Here is a 15,711-nt window from a genome sequence, read left to right as displayed (position 1 = left end):
AAATATTATAAGTTATTTTCATAATTCTTTTGTTTTTGAAATTACCCCTTATTTGATGCTGACTGTACACAGACCATAGACCATGCTCTTGGCTTACAACTTCTTTACCCACAACGCGTAAACTCAAAATCTCCCTAACTCACCCTTTGCCTAAAACCAGCCGCGTTTGAAAAACAACACAATCGTCCGCACCGGACTTTTTCACAGCAGTTTAAGTTTCACGGTCACGGTCAGCGGAGGGCCAGTGGGTGCCAATCCTAATATTCTAGGGGTGGCCCAAATGATGTTTGAGTTCACTGCATGGAATTGTGCTGTGAGGAAATAGTGTAGTCACGTTTTTGTAGCAGTTTTAGAGCAGTTTGATTTTGATATTAGGTAGGTATGTTGGTTTTACTGATGTGCCATCGGATTTTTTCTAAAATTGTGATAATATATCGATTTACGATTTTTTTGGAAAGTTCTCATATTTTTGTAAAGGCATCAAAATCTCCATTTCGAATATGAAATTTCCCCGATATTTCTGAGAACTTTAGGTGTAACCTTGATGATAACAACTAAAGCCACAATTGCAGTTTTTTTTAATAAATCTTCAAAGTAGTCGTGTAGGTGTAGGATTTGTACTCGTTTGCCTCTTCCTCATAGGTACTACGTTTTAAGTTGTTAAGTTTTAAGTTAAGTTGTTATTTTAAATTAAAAAGTTGATGATACCATTAAGAGGAAAGGGGACAACTGCTTCTCCATACAAACGTAGTCCCCGTTTTCCTCTGGATATTGACATTACAGAAAATATTTTTACGTAATTTTATGTATATTGTACCATAGCTACGCCCTTTATTTGACATTATACAATTTTTTGATTATTATAAGAATTAGGAGCAAAAAACAAATTCCATACTAATTTTTAAATACTAACCTAACAGTCCTATACTTCTTCTTATAATTTTAAATAAAATAAAATAAAAACATACGAAGGGGCATAGTTGTGGTTGATATACCTCAATTTGTGTACAATATATTTTCAATAATATTCACATCCAGAGAGGTAAATGAGGACTGCGTTTGTTCGAAAAAGCGATTTTGCGCGGGTCGGCAGGAATCTATTTTCGTTTATATTTGTAGGAAAATAATATTTAAATAACTTAACAATTACACTTTCGGTTTTAAGAACGCTACTTAGCTATATTTTTATAATTTATACGAAAAATGTAAACTAAGAATAATAATAAAAATCAGACACACGCACGCGCCCAAAACAGTTATAAAAGTCGTTGTAAAACTCGCGATCAACCCTCGAATTAAAAAAGTTCATAAGCAAAATCGATGGGGATGCGATTAATTTCCTTCCCCCCTCGCTAACTAAGGCACGTATGCATGCTCACTAACCGAGACTTAAAAAAATGGCGGCAACAGTTAGAAAGGGCAAAAAAAAAGAATATTAGACACATTTTTCTCGGACAAAGTTTGGTCTTAAAAATGTACGGATTGACAGCCCTAAGTTAGTTTTAATTTAATAGCCCAAAGGAAAAGCCATTTTTATGAAATATGTGGGATCATTTTTAATATGTATATCTCACTTTTCAATATTTTGTCATTGTGACTAAATAATGCCGCGTTATACGTATTTTAAACTAGCTGTGCCCGCGGCTCCGCCCGCGTGGTTTTCGGTCTGTGTCAGTAACCGGCTCATTCACTGCTAATTTCTCTGCCTCTCCCCTGGAGGTGGAACTTGAAGTAAAGTTGAGAGATGGATACGCTAGAGGACTGTAGTCTAGATAAAATATTTTACAATTAGTTACCACTTAATAAAACTACACTCCAAAATCAATTGTTATTTTTTTCAAATTCGTCCTTATTCAAATTTTTGACGTGATTTAAACGACATAGAGTAGTAGATGTTTATCGGACAATACAGTTCCACTTTTGTATATTTTTTTACGTCCTTGACTGTACCTATCCAAATCATGTCCATGGAAAATATCATCCAAATCGGTGCTCCAGACCAATCAGTCTAAAAGGCATGAAAAGGTAAGAACGAATTTAGGTGTAATACCTATTAGTTAGAAGTAGGATTAGAGGAAAGGAGAATACTCGTAGATATCAAAAACTTGTGGCCGAGTATTTACATTTTGTTTACAGATATGTTTATGTATGCACAACTAAATGTATACATATAATTATATCTACAGTTACATACTAATCATTAGGTATGTAATAGTATATTTACATAACATTGACATTTTACAATATTTATTTGTACACCACATTGCGAGTCTCCCCGGCGGGCATCAGCACGAATAGCTCCGTGCAGTTGGTAACGCGCGAGCACGCCACGTAGAGCTGCCCGTGCACAGGTCCACGCTAGCGGCGCGCAGCGTCTGCCTCTGCGACTTGTTGATGTTCATGGCGAAGCAGACGCTCACGGAGAACTGTAGGCGCTTGAAGTGGAACGGGAAATTGCTCAGGATGAGGGGGATGCGCGGGATGATCACGACTTCTGCAGCGCCGCACCCCGTCAGGATCTGCACCTCAATGAGGTTTCGCTGCAGCTGCACTACTTTTAGCTGGGTTCCGTTGCATAACTTTGGAGGCGACAAATTCAGAAGAAGCATGATTGGAACTCCAACTTTCAGGGTCAGCTTTATGTGTGTGCTCGGAGTCCTGAAGCACTCAATGAGCTAAGGAACTAAGGAACTCTACCACCCGGTAGAGTTCCTTAGTTATGTTGTGACATTGCCTTCATCCAAGACAGTGTTAATGGAATTATATACTGCACCACTCCTGCAGCACTCAATGAGCTAAGGAACTAAGGAACTCTACCACCCGGTAGAGTTCCTTAGTTATGTTGTGACATTGCCTTCATCCAAGACAGTGTTAATGGAATTATATACTGCATGTTCACCTTCGATTTCCGCCTACTCATTTTTCTGCGTGAGCATGGACCGTTCCTCTATGGGCGTGAGTATGGATCTCTCACAAACCCAAGAATGGCTCAGGTCTCCGTACACGCTACGAATGAGGTTTTCAATGGATGGAACGATCCTGCATAACGTCTCTGGTAGTTGTGGCTACGCCTAAATTCATGATCGTCGCTATAGTTTCGTAACCTCTACGCGTTGCGAGACTTTCGTGTAAGGTTCGTTTTTTTTGGGAAGGCATTTTCAGTTTTTGTTCTTATGGCATTTTAACGCGTATAAAATGCGAGTCCCAAATCGTTTGACATTTTACACCGCAAACATCAGAGAATTATTTATTTCATTGTACCCACCTTTGTAGCCATTATTAAGTGCTTAAAAGAGTACGTATGAATATGATATATGGATACGATAAAATTACGATTAGGTATAATTCATGACGGAGAAAATATTTTTTTAAATAATTATGCAGCTATACGCGTGTTGATATGTGTGTTGATTTTGCCACTACTTAACTATCATTTTTAACCGACTTCAAGATTTCAAAAGGAGGAGAATCGAGGGAACTCTTCAAATATGAAAGTCATACATATAATGATTTTTGTATTTTCTTTAACAAATCTAGCATTTACATTTAAAAAAGTGACATTTGATGAAGTGGAACTGCTGATGATGATCAGAATGGAACTCTTCAACGATACACAGTACACGTTTGGCGATTTGTCCTCTTCGCTGTGTTTGTTAAGTAAATTAGATTTTCAAGACAAATTTTTGTCAAGTTCGAGTTCTGACGATGGGGTCCATGAGGAATCGAGGGAACTCTTCAATTGTGAAAGGCATACATATAGTGATTTTTGTATTTTCATCAACAAATCAAGTATTTACATTTGTAGTAGTGACATTTGATGAAATGGAACTGTTCAAGATGAACAGAATGGACGACAACAACGAAACTCAACGATTCTGGCAATCTCTGTGCACGTTTGTCAAGTAGTTAGGTTTTCAAGACACATTTTTATATTTCTATCCTATTTAGTTTTTTTAATAATTATCTGGTGCTTTATTTCATGCATGGTGTGAAATAATTTATCTTAAATACAGTCGAATACCCTATTGCGGGTATCTTACCAGTCAACCATAGGGCAAATCTGAAATGTGTCAAGGTGGGTGCAGTGACAAAAAAAAAAAACATGTTACCTCCTTTTCTACATAATTAGGCGTAGGACGCTGTCTTTTTAATTTAATTGTATGAAATCAAAAATCAACAATAATCGACCGGTCTACCTCATTGAAGTCGGTTTTTTTTTTCTTAAAAATTATTAGTTTACTTGATTACTAAATTTTTACTCAGATTCCCAAAAGATAGCACTGTGCAATGTATGGCAATTAACTGTCGTTTAATTTCGTTGTATTATTACATCAACACAATTGAAATTGAATTGATATCCGTACCCCCCTCTTCTAACTTTAGAGTTAATTTGGCAAAATCCTTCCTCAGTGGCTTATTTTCAGCACCATATCTGTTAGTTTAGCAGGGTACTCGATACTCGTAGCACATATTTGTTGTAAAAGTTTGCACCTCCTTCCTAAGTAGCGCCATAAGATTCAGGTGCAAACTTAACTCAATCGAGTGTATTGGCTACCCCCCCTTCTAGGGGTTGAATTTTTATAGCCTATAACTTGGCCGGGCATTTTCTCGACAGATTAGTAAAGTTTGCATCAAAATCCGTTCAGCCGTTTTCACGTGATGCGAGGTCAAATAAACAGACAAACAGAGAAACAGACAAACAGACAAAAATTCTAAAAACTGTTGGAACGTGTTCTGTTAACGATTCTTAGTATCCCCAGCCTACTTTTTTTCGAATATCTTCCATGTACAGACTTTCGACCCCCTTCAGCTTTATTATATGTATAGATTAATGGTTAGGAATAACACTCTTTTGGAGCAGTCATACATATCAGTGTTTTTTTTATACACAAAATAATGGATAATATAGTAGATAGGTAGAGCGGGAGCGCTGGTGGCCTAGCGGTAAGAGCGTGCGACTTGCAATCCGGAGGTCGCGGGTTCAAACCCCGGCTCGTTGCAATGAGTTTTTCGGAACTTATGTACGAAATATCATTTGATATTTACCAGTCACTTTTCGGTGAAGGCAAACATCGTCAGGAAACCGGACTAATCCCAACAAGGCCTAGTTTACCCTCTGGGTTGGAAGGTGAGATGGCAGTCACTTTCGTAAAAAAAAAACTAGTGCCTACGCCAAATCTTGGGATTAGTTGTCAAGCGGACCCCAGGCTCCCATGCGCCGTGGAAATATGCCGGGACAACGCGAGGAAGAAGATAGGTAGATTTCATTAAGCACCCTTAAATCTACCAACAGCCCAATCGATAACGCAAAACAAAAGAGTAACCCTCTGAAATGCTAAAATCGATGCGAAGAAGTGTCATTAAAGAACCCCCGAAAAATTAAAACCCCCTGTTTGTACACACACACGCACACACGTAAGAGGTTAATGAACTATTCATCGCGGGATTTCTTATCTTGGAAATTTGGGGATGTTTTTTTGTTTTTGTAATTTAAATTAAAGTTTGTAATTTAATATGAGCTTTGTTTTGGTGAAGTTATGCATCAGTCGATTGTGTACGATTTTGAGGATATGAATTGTGGATATAGATGAAAGTGAAAGTCGGTATTTAGAAGTATGTACATAGGTCAGTTAAGCAAAGAGAATTTGAAATAAAAGTGGATTGTCAAAGAAATTTTTATAGACGCAGTAAATTTACTGCCATCTTTAGACCCATGATTGAATCTTTTAGAATACCATTTGACTTTGATCCTTATTCTTTGATTCATATGTGTTAAATTTGTTAAATATCAAAAAGTGGCTCCTGCTTACAAGCTTGGACTCTAATACGAAGTGCGCCTGAACCATCCATGTGCTTCTACTATATTTCGGTATTTTTTTGGTTCCCAAGTAAAAATGACCTTTATCGACAAGCTTATACTTGATTTTTGAGCCCTCCTACCTACTTGAACAATAGAACAAATACATCACAAACTGCCCCAAAACTACTCATAACTCAAATAATAACATCACCAGCTAATACGAAAATAACACAAACCATAACCAAACCCTTTACTACAGACCTAATTTATCACTTTACGGTACATAAACGACTTTATGAAAAATAAATACATTTCACGCATATTTTACTGGGCAATTAAAGTAAAGGGAGCTATCGACCTCCTTTATGGGTCGTAAAGGACACGTGATGGTTCGAACCGGTGTAATCTGGTTTGGCAGCCATTTAAAAAATGGGCGGTGGCTTACAATTGCTTTTGAGGGTAGTTGGAACAGTGACGAAGTAAAAGAAACACGTTAAATTTTGTCGATAATTGTAGATATAAAACTTAAAATCTAAATCTAAAAATAAATAAAACTAATCTTAAATTAAATAATTAAAAACTATCCCCCTGGTGGTGCATGGTGCCGTAGATGCTGGCAGCATTTCCTCGTTGTATCGCAATACTTATTCTCTGTGCGAGGAAGCTGCCAGCTCTACGATCACCGGTAGCGTCTGCTATTTATTGTAGATTAAATTTTATGAAAATCTATTAGAGACGAAATTTCAGGTGCAGTAGTTAAATATGTAACACACAATTTATTCAATATCTGCCTATCGGCCCGATTCGAAGAATGAGATACGGTAACGATAAGTTCTGGTTTAGATAAGTTCTCAATTAGATATCGTTTTTGACAGAAGCAGCTCGATTCGGACAACCAGTGTCACTATGACGTTAGAAATATCGTAGATAGATCTTGTTGGGACCGCGGCGGAATCGAAATAAACGTCAATTTTGACGAGTACTTAATTATCGATCTTTTCAGGATCTTTCCAAGATCTTAAACGTGGCTTAATCTTTTCTTTGAATAGGCTTTTTAAAACAAGGTTTTTATTGTTGCCAAATCTAACGTGCCAAGACTAACCAGAAATTTAAGGGCGGTTACAGGCTAGCGTTTTATAACGCGTGTATAAGCGCGTATTCTGAAACACGCAAAAAAAAACGCTTTTATAAAATGCATTGTCATCCTGTATTAGTATAAAATTTTAACATCGTCGAAAACTAACGAAGGCATTTTAACACGCAAGATAAATTTCTAGAAAAACGGACAAACGTAAACGTAAAATATTCAACACAGTTACAGATATAGACAAAAGAAAATCAACAATATATCATTCCATATAAATCGTAGACTTACAAAAGGGTTAAATTAACTAGCTACCTATATCTAAGATATACTCTGTATTAGCAACATAATTCTTCACAACAAAAAAGAAAAACACGCTTCGCTAATTCAACACCAAAACACAACGCAGTTAAGTCTCGCAAAAATTACCCCAATAAACACACACACCCATACACACACACGCACACGCACGTGGCGATGAGTTTTAAAGTTTTTAAGGGTTTGCCGAAGATTGCGCGGCTTGATTACCACCCTGGGGCCGCCGAAAACGCTGCCCTCCCTTTTTTAAGGAGGGAAAATTAAAAGTGTTGAGCGCGGTGTAACGGTCTTGGTACTTTAAGACGCGTGAGGGTAATTCCACGACACTGTAACGTCAGTTACCAATTTTTTCGTGTGTTCTTACATTAATTAAGCAAATTTAAGTGTCTGTATGTCTGACGTAGCCCTACAGGTAGATATCTGGATACTTAAATTTGCTTAATTAATGTAAGATAAGAACACACGACAGAATTAGTAACTGACATTACAGTCTCGTGGAATTATCCGTTAGTTTTACGAAGAGAAAGCTAAGAAGATAGAAGGCTTAAACGATACATTTGTAAGAGATAATTAAAAAAAACAATATCGGTTTTGCACATAAGAAAGAGGTTTTTAAATGTAATTTATTAGGTACGCGGTTAAACGCCAATCCGACGAGCGCTTTCTGGCGAAGTTATCGATTCGCTTAAAAAGCGCCATCCAAAAACTCATAAATGATCTAAACTGAAACTTAAATGCCACTGCTGGTCACAGTGCAATTACTAGGAATAAATGTTGTGTCATTTTAAGTAGAAACTCTACTAGATATATAAACTGAAATAGATGTCATATAAGAAAAAAATAAGTGTCGAAGGCCTCCAGTGAAAGATGTCACCTATGAGTCTATGTTGAGGATTGACCTGGTATGTTACCTATTAATCTTTTCATTTTCTCCATAAGGGCATTTTCATTTTTGCTTCTACTCGTAAGCGCTCAAGTCTGTGTTCAAGTCACGTCTAAGTGTCACTTTCCTTTCCAAAATGCATAGAGATATAGACCGTAAGTTTTGTGACGATTGCTTACCGGCAGACAATGGTACACAGTTAATTGCAAATCCCCATAATGATATTAAATTTTATATGTTTTAAATGCGGAAGCAAGTACCAAGAAGTCCAGGGCGCAGTAGCCCCGAACGACATGTGCGCGGGAAGGACACCGCCCGTTCATTTATGAACGATTGTAATTTACTGCTGCGTTCTATACCATCCTGTATATCTACGTATCTTTATATGCAAATATATCTGTGTATACATACACACTGGTAGATGTATAAGTGCACGAAGGAGGACTGTACTTATGTTTACGGGGACATATTTGTTGATTTTCATACTATATGAAATGTTTCAATACGAGGGCTGACCCGAAAGTTGTTAGTTGCTTCGGCTCTACTCATGCGATAAAAATTTTATTTATACTATTGTGAGGGATTTTTTAGTACTTATTAAAGTGGTGTAAATACATTTTTAGAAAACGGTTATTTTTGTTTTTATTTTATTTCTACTTCGACGCGTCGAAGCCTAACCTTCAGTCATGAAAATCAGTAATTGAGACTCCATATGTGCTGTCATTTTATCGACAGTTTTTGTCAAAAAAAAAAAGTTTTTTAGGTGCTACTAATGACGAATCTCGGCCGTTATTTTACGTATAATTCGTTTTGATTGAGTAAATATTATTATGATTTAATAGGTGTCAACAATAAGTCCTTTCCTTAAAAGTAAAAATGTCTGATATTTAAAAAATATATATATGCATATAAGATTAAATTATTGATTTATACATTGGAAATAGCAGAAGGAAGATAATAATTAGTCCCGGGTAAATTTAAGTTCAATTTTCAAAGATTTCAATACGAAATTCATTTAATTGTGCCCAAAATTGCCGTTTTTTTCTAAGCAATTCGAAACTCCATACAAAACAGCTTTCAGTTAAAAATATATAATAAAAAAACTATTTGCATTAATTAAAAAAAAATTGCTGGCCATAAGTAGCATTGAAATATCCCTCACAATAGTATAAATATTTTTTTTTTCGCATGAGTAAAGCCGAAGCAACTAACAACTTTCGGATCAGCCCTCGTATGTTTTGCATTGATGATGGCGGTGGCGGTTAGGTTTATTAATAAAATAATAAATATCTTATACAAATCGACCTATCCCCAAAATGCTTTTACCGGGATTCCGGACCATCGGCTTCATTAGGCAGGGTCACTACCACTAGGCCAGACTAGTCGTCTGTGTATTGGTGGTGATATGTTATAAAGCAGAATAATTCACGTAGTTGGATAAATTCAGTACGTCAGATGATCCGTCTATTTAGTTAAATGGTAAGATTAATTGAAATAATCACTTTTAGTTAGACATAGTCCTCAATTATTTTTGTTATGGATCAGGCATATTACATACTCCAAAGTGTAGGTTATATTTACTGAAAATCATGATCATTCTTATAGGGTCTCCAGGGGGGCAATCCATGATAACAATCGTGGATAGAAAACTACAATCGAAACTTAATAATGAATGTACATGACTTTTCGAAGTATCTGTTATTCCGATACATTTTCCTTCGGCGTTTGTCTATGTGCGATTGCCATCTTGGCTAGGTCCCCAGAACAGTTACAAACTTATCCCCTTATTCATAAACGTGTACTAAAGTTACGATGCCGCTAATAATCGTTTGTCCCTTTCCATCATACCAATACGTCGGAAAGGGACAAACGATTATTAGCGGCATCGTAACTTACACGTTTATGAATAAGGGAGTTAGAGTCTTAACCTCGTGAGGTCCAGTGTCCTAAATTATTTTTTTTTTCAGAAAAGGATGACGTCATCGGGCCCCAGGAGGTTAAGAAGCCATGTCCAACATAAGAAAATAAAACATGAAAACATGATGAAAATTACATTCGTAAAACTGCGGTACGCATTCTGCGTAATGGAGACTAAGTCGCACAACGTCTTTTTTTTATACTACGTCGGTGGCAAAGAAGGTGGTAAGCAGTCTCCGTAGCCTATGTACGCCTGCAACTCCAGAGGGGTTACATGCGCGTTGCCGACCCTAACCCTCCGCACTCTCGTTGAGCTCTGGCAACCTTACTCACCGGCAGGAACACAACACTATGGGTCTAGTATTATTTGGCTGCGGTTTTCTGTAAGGTGGAGGTACTTCCCCAGTTGGGCTCTAGATCTCGAATGGCATCCGCTGTGCTCTGCCCTACCACACAAAGCGAGATGACATTCACAATGTCCATACCTCTCTTGTGGACGTAGTTTAAGGACGTACCCGGGTCACCTTCCGAAATAAAAAATAATACGTACGGCGGTGGTGGCCGAGTGGATATGACGTCCGACTTTCAATCCGGAGGTCGTGGGTTCAAATCCTGGCTCGTACCAATGAGTTTTTTGGAACTTATGTACGAAATATTATTTGATATTTACCACTAGTTTTTTCGGTGAAGGAAAACATCATGAGGAAACCTGCATACATCTGCGAAGAAATTCAAAGGTGTATGTGAAGTCCCCAATCCGCATTGGGCTAGCGTGGGGACTATAGCCCGAGCCCTCTCACACATGAGAGGAGGCCTGTGCCCAGCAGTGGGACGTATATAGGCTGAATTATTTATTATTATTATACGTACATCTATCTATAGCTCCTAATGTGTCATAAATTGCCATCACACGATATCAATGCAATCTTGGAAGCTTAAAAGTCTTGGAAGATTCATTAGACGTGGTGAACTATGGCCAGAAAATAAAAATGGAGATATGAAGAAAATTACATTCGCGAAACTGCCTTACGCGTCCGTAATGTCGAGTGGCACACACCGTCACCCGCCGAAATTAAAAACAAAACGTATATCTGTCCATAGCTCCTAATTATCGTGGAGGGACTTTGCATTAGAAAGTATTGGCACTTTTTAGGGTTCCGTACCCAAAGTGTAAAACGGAACCCTTTTACTAAGATTCCGCTGTCCGTCCGTCTATCTGTCTGTCATCAGGCTGTATCTTATGAACGTGATATTTTTGCTCGTTTTTATAGATAATGGTACGGAATCCTTTGCGCGCGAGTCCGACTCGCACTTGGCCGGTTTTTAATGGTAGATTTATAAATTTTGAGCTCCCAACTTAATAGACAGTTGATAGGTATAATTTATACTTAGTGATTACATTTCGAGGAAAAGATTAAATGTATCCGAAACTTTGCGATACCCGTAACGGACTCTATCAATATACACTACGGCCAGCAAAAATTCAAGAGGTCCAATAGAATGAAATAAAACATGGAAGGACCAAACGAAATTAGAAAATTACATTCACGAAACTGCCGTACGCATTCTCCGTAATGGCACACACCGTCACCCTCCGAAATTAAAAACAAAACGAACATCTATCTATAGCTCCTAATTATCGTGGAGGGACTTTGCATAAGAAAGTATTGGCGCGTTACGACGCGTGGCGCCCCCCGGCCGAGATAAAAAATCTTCCATTTCCTTAATTCGTTTATCGGGGAGAGTTGCAGATGCTTGCCTAGTTAAGCGCTGGCGCGAAACCAATACATTCGTTCGCTATATAAAATAATAGATAAATGCCTACGCCTTCTCGGCTTCGAATCCTGCTCTAAGAATATACGCGTTAGTCATACTTTCTGGCACAGGCAGGCAGGTATAATTTCAAACCATAACAAAAATAAACACGCTCAGAAAAGAAAAGTTGCCAAAGGGAAATCAATAAAAAAACTAGATTAGCTCTTTTAATTACGACCTGGATGAATAGTGCTTATAATTTCGAGTAAATATAATATAAAATTACAACTAGAGAACAAATCAAAAATGTGTTTTGTTTTTAATATTTTGATTTATTTTGTTTCAGGTAGTCACACTACTGAAAGGAGTGCCGCCGTGACCACGTTCAGTGGTCACTTTTTCTTAGTAGGTATAATGACACTATTTCAGTTCATCACATAAATTTGTCCAAATAAAGACCCGGTTACGCTAGTCCAGTTGACCGTTAGTCTCTGTAGCAATGACAACGTACGGGTAGGCTTTGTCTCCGATCGATGGCAAATGAGCGGTGGACGTGAGCGGCGTGTGCACGGCTTAAGGTGACGACGGATTTTGAATTTGGAATTTTCGAGTTCTTTTCATATTTTTTAAATTAACGTCCGTGCGTTTACTGCGTCAAGGTATTTTGGGCTCTTTTTTGTGGCAGTTCGAGTAGGCAGATACAAAAACTGTGATTTTTGCGACCTATATTCTTTCATTGAAAATATATCTTCTATCTATCTATCTCTTTGGATCTTTGGAATAAAATTTGTATCGGAATGACCAACGAAAAGTCGAGTGACTATTTCCATACATTAGTTAAATTTCTATTGGCGTTTTCTACCAACGATTGTCAAGTTAGCTAGCCCCCAATAACAAACTAGTATCACGGGCTTTTGAGACATGGCAAATTTCTAATACTTTTAACAAAACTCGTTAGGTCCAGAGAGTGAAATCGAAGTATCAATTCTTACTGCCAAAGAAAAAGCATTTGCGAGAATGAATATAGACGTCGGGAATAATACTTTTCAGTCAAAACGCAATTAATCGAACGGCGCAACGCACATTAAAACTGTAACCAACACGTCGTTCCACACCCACATCAAACATCCGAAATTACCAAAAACTTGAGCAATCAAACGCACCCCAAAAACCGAACAAATGTCAATAAATTACGTCTTCAACCACCAAAACGACGTATATTACACATACGTCTTTTTGACTTAGAGTTTTGCCTTTAGAATCTAAAAGATGTATGTTTAAAGTTTATTCTTCAAAGCTAGCTTTTGCTCGCGACTCCGTGTAGATTTTGGCTTTCGTTATTTTATACTTTCCTTATTAAAGGGATAGGTATTTAGTAAGCTGTGTAAATAATTTTTGTAATGTAGTATTAATGTAAACATTGTGACACGGTATAGTGATCCTATTATGAAGCAGGAGGTCCAAATTAGGAAGATTGTTACAGTAATCAAATTTAAAATAAATGTTTGTTTATCTGTTTTTGCATAATTGAATAACAATTTAGACATACAAACACTTATTCTCTCGATTGCGTCCTGCTTTTCCACTAAGTAAAAGACGCATATATTTTCAAAGATATTACAGATACGTCATTTTGGTTGTGAAAGGTCCACACGCACGATAACTTGGTAATTAAGAAAGACATTAATCACAGATCGGGAACAAGCCTCGGTAACGAATCGGGAATGTGACAAACTGCGAACAGTCATGCGGCGAGTGGGTATAGGCCTTTATATTAATAAGAAGTTGTCGTAAGCGCGAATAAATTTCTAAAGACCTTTTCAAAATATGTTTTAGTCCGTATACGAGTCTTTTTAGGAGAATAAACTTTACTGAAATTATGATTCAAATGAAAAAGAACTGTATGACAAGTATTTTTTAGAGTCAAATTGGAGTTAACTTAAATTCAAAATTGAGCTTTTTATGCTTTGCATGGTTGTATTATAAATGGGCTAGGTTATCATGATATAAGTCATTATTAATTTCTTGAGAACGTTTATTTCATAGTGTAGTTTCGTAGTGTTTGTTTTCATTGATAGTGAACATGATTTATATAATATATAAACTTACTTACTTACTGCTGTGGCGCAGCGACCCGAAGTGGATCTGGGCCTCCGACAACAAAGACCGCCATGCTTATCTGTCCAAAACCGTCCTACGGAAAAATCCTAGGATCCACACGTGGAGGATTGAACCTGGAGACTCCACACGAATCAGAAGATTGAAGATTTATATATATAAAAAAACTAAAATTCATGACATTTGATTTCAACGCTGTGCAGTTTCCAATCCGCATTGGGCTTAATTTATATTCTTTGATACGAAGATTATGCCCAACTTTAGGACATACGTATTTGCTATGTACAGTCAAGTGTAGAAATATGGGTGTACACATCTTACTCAAAAATATGTCCCATAGCATCTTATTCCAGTGTAATAAGAGCGTAGTACCATATTTATGAGACGATTCTTTCGATACATATTTTTGCACTTGACTGTACATGCGTGCGCCGTGGCAGCTACCTACTGGACATATTATTTATTTGGCAGTGGATACTTCTCAAAAAGTTTAAATATTTGGGCCCCAACTTTCATCATCATAGAAATCATATTCCTCGCGTTGTTCCAGCATTTTTGCTACGGCTCATATAAGGGTTGTACCGAAAAAAATCTGTAAATTTCAAACCCCTCTAATTTTGTTTCTAAGCAAGATGATTACGGCATTTTTACCGCGATAAAAAGTCTTATTATTATATTATATATTCCAATAAATAATTCTGGTTTAACGCTGTTCGACTTTACAACAGTAAATAGAAGAGATGACTGAAAATTGGGTTTTTCCAAAAAGCAAGAAAATTTGCAACATCCTACATGCCTGATTTCGAAACACTAAAAATTTACTCGAAGTTTCGTGCATTTCATAATAAATAACTAATTTAGTATGTTGTCTTTTGAATAGAGGCCTCGAAGCGGCAGATCTCTAGGAACAAGTCACCCTGGGCCCATCTCAAAGATTGCTAATAGAATTTGCGAAAACGAAGCATGCCTGTCATAATTATCGTAAAAACTGAGGTAGATATATGCGGCTAAAGTGCAAATAACTACAATGAAAGTCAATTCAGTTCTTCGTACGAAGGTTAGGATAACTAAAGTTACAGAAAATGTGTGTTACTTAAGTCTAGGCCAATTCGAAAATCATACAATTTTCTTCGTACAAAAATTGCAATTTGTCGTTGACATAGAATAGAGTAAGAGCTTCAAACGTCCTGCAGTGCCGTTCTCTCAGCCATTATTGGGCTCAAATCAAAAGTGTATTAAAAGAGAAGAATGAAACAGCCAAAAAACATAAACAATTCCAGCAGGTGACGGGCTGATGCAGGCAAATATGAAAAACGGGTCCGTAAAAAGCTGCCACTGAATGCGCTAGTAAGAAGCTGCCTATGACTCCTACAGAAAAAAATATGAATAAAAAAACTTATTCTAAAAACCCTAGTTTGTTCTCAATCGCATCAGTTTTTTTCATTTGAAATTACCAGTTTTTTTTCGGTACACCCCTTAATCCGTGCCAAAAGCTAGTGATTCATAAATAGTTATTTCTCAATTGACCAATTGACAGATTCCACTTAAATAATACGTCCCACGTCTTGATATTTCTATCTAGTTTCAATAGTTATTAATGAACCAAGTCATATATTGCCCTTACATTCGCTACTTTTACAAATAGTTGCCAACTAACATGCAAGTGAAGGTTATATTATATTTTAAGTATTCATAATATATATATATATTATAAATGCGAAGTTATCTATTTCTCTGTTCGTTACCTCTTCACGCTTAAACCGCTGAACCGATTTAGATGAAATTTGGTATGTGAATTAAGTTATTATTTTGTTATAAGTCAAACTTGTAGATTTT

At 37.0% G+C, this 15,711-nt stretch overlaps 1 protein-coding gene across 1 annotated transcript; it reads right to left on the bottom strand.

The window, feature by feature from the left end:
* Positions 1-201: 201 nt before the first annotated feature.
* LOC133526616 (uncharacterized) lies at positions 202-2,609 on the bottom strand. Its single transcript, XM_061863309.1, has 2 exons — positions 2,327-2,609; positions 202-311 (listed from the first exon to the last, which is right to left on the bottom strand). Exons 1-2 carry the CDS (start codon positions 2,607-2,609, stop codon positions 202-204), a joined length of 393 nt encoding a protein of 130 aa, XP_061719293.1.
* Positions 2,610-15,711: the final 13,102 nt, after the last annotated feature.

The sequence above is a fragment of the Cydia pomonella genome, chromosome 16, assembly GCF_033807575.1.
Source record: "Cydia pomonella isolate Wapato2018A chromosome 16, ilCydPomo1, whole genome shotgun sequence".
In the NCBI taxonomy this organism is placed as follows: domain Eukaryota; kingdom Metazoa; phylum Arthropoda; class Insecta; order Lepidoptera; family Tortricidae; genus Cydia; species Cydia pomonella.
Note: the sequence above shows the minus strand (reverse complement) of the source record. Positions and strands in the feature narration are given on the sequence as shown.

Bases quoted from the DNA above. Each gene is read 5' to 3' on its own strand.
- LOC133526616 (XM_061863309.1), bottom strand. From the start codon at position 2,609: ATGCTTCTTCTGAATTTGTCGCCTCCAAAGTTATGCAACGGAACCCAG. The intron at 312-2,326 runs GTGCTCGCGCGT...ATTTCCTCACAG, and splicing joins CACGGGCAGCTCTACGTGGC to CACAATTCCATGCAGTGAAC.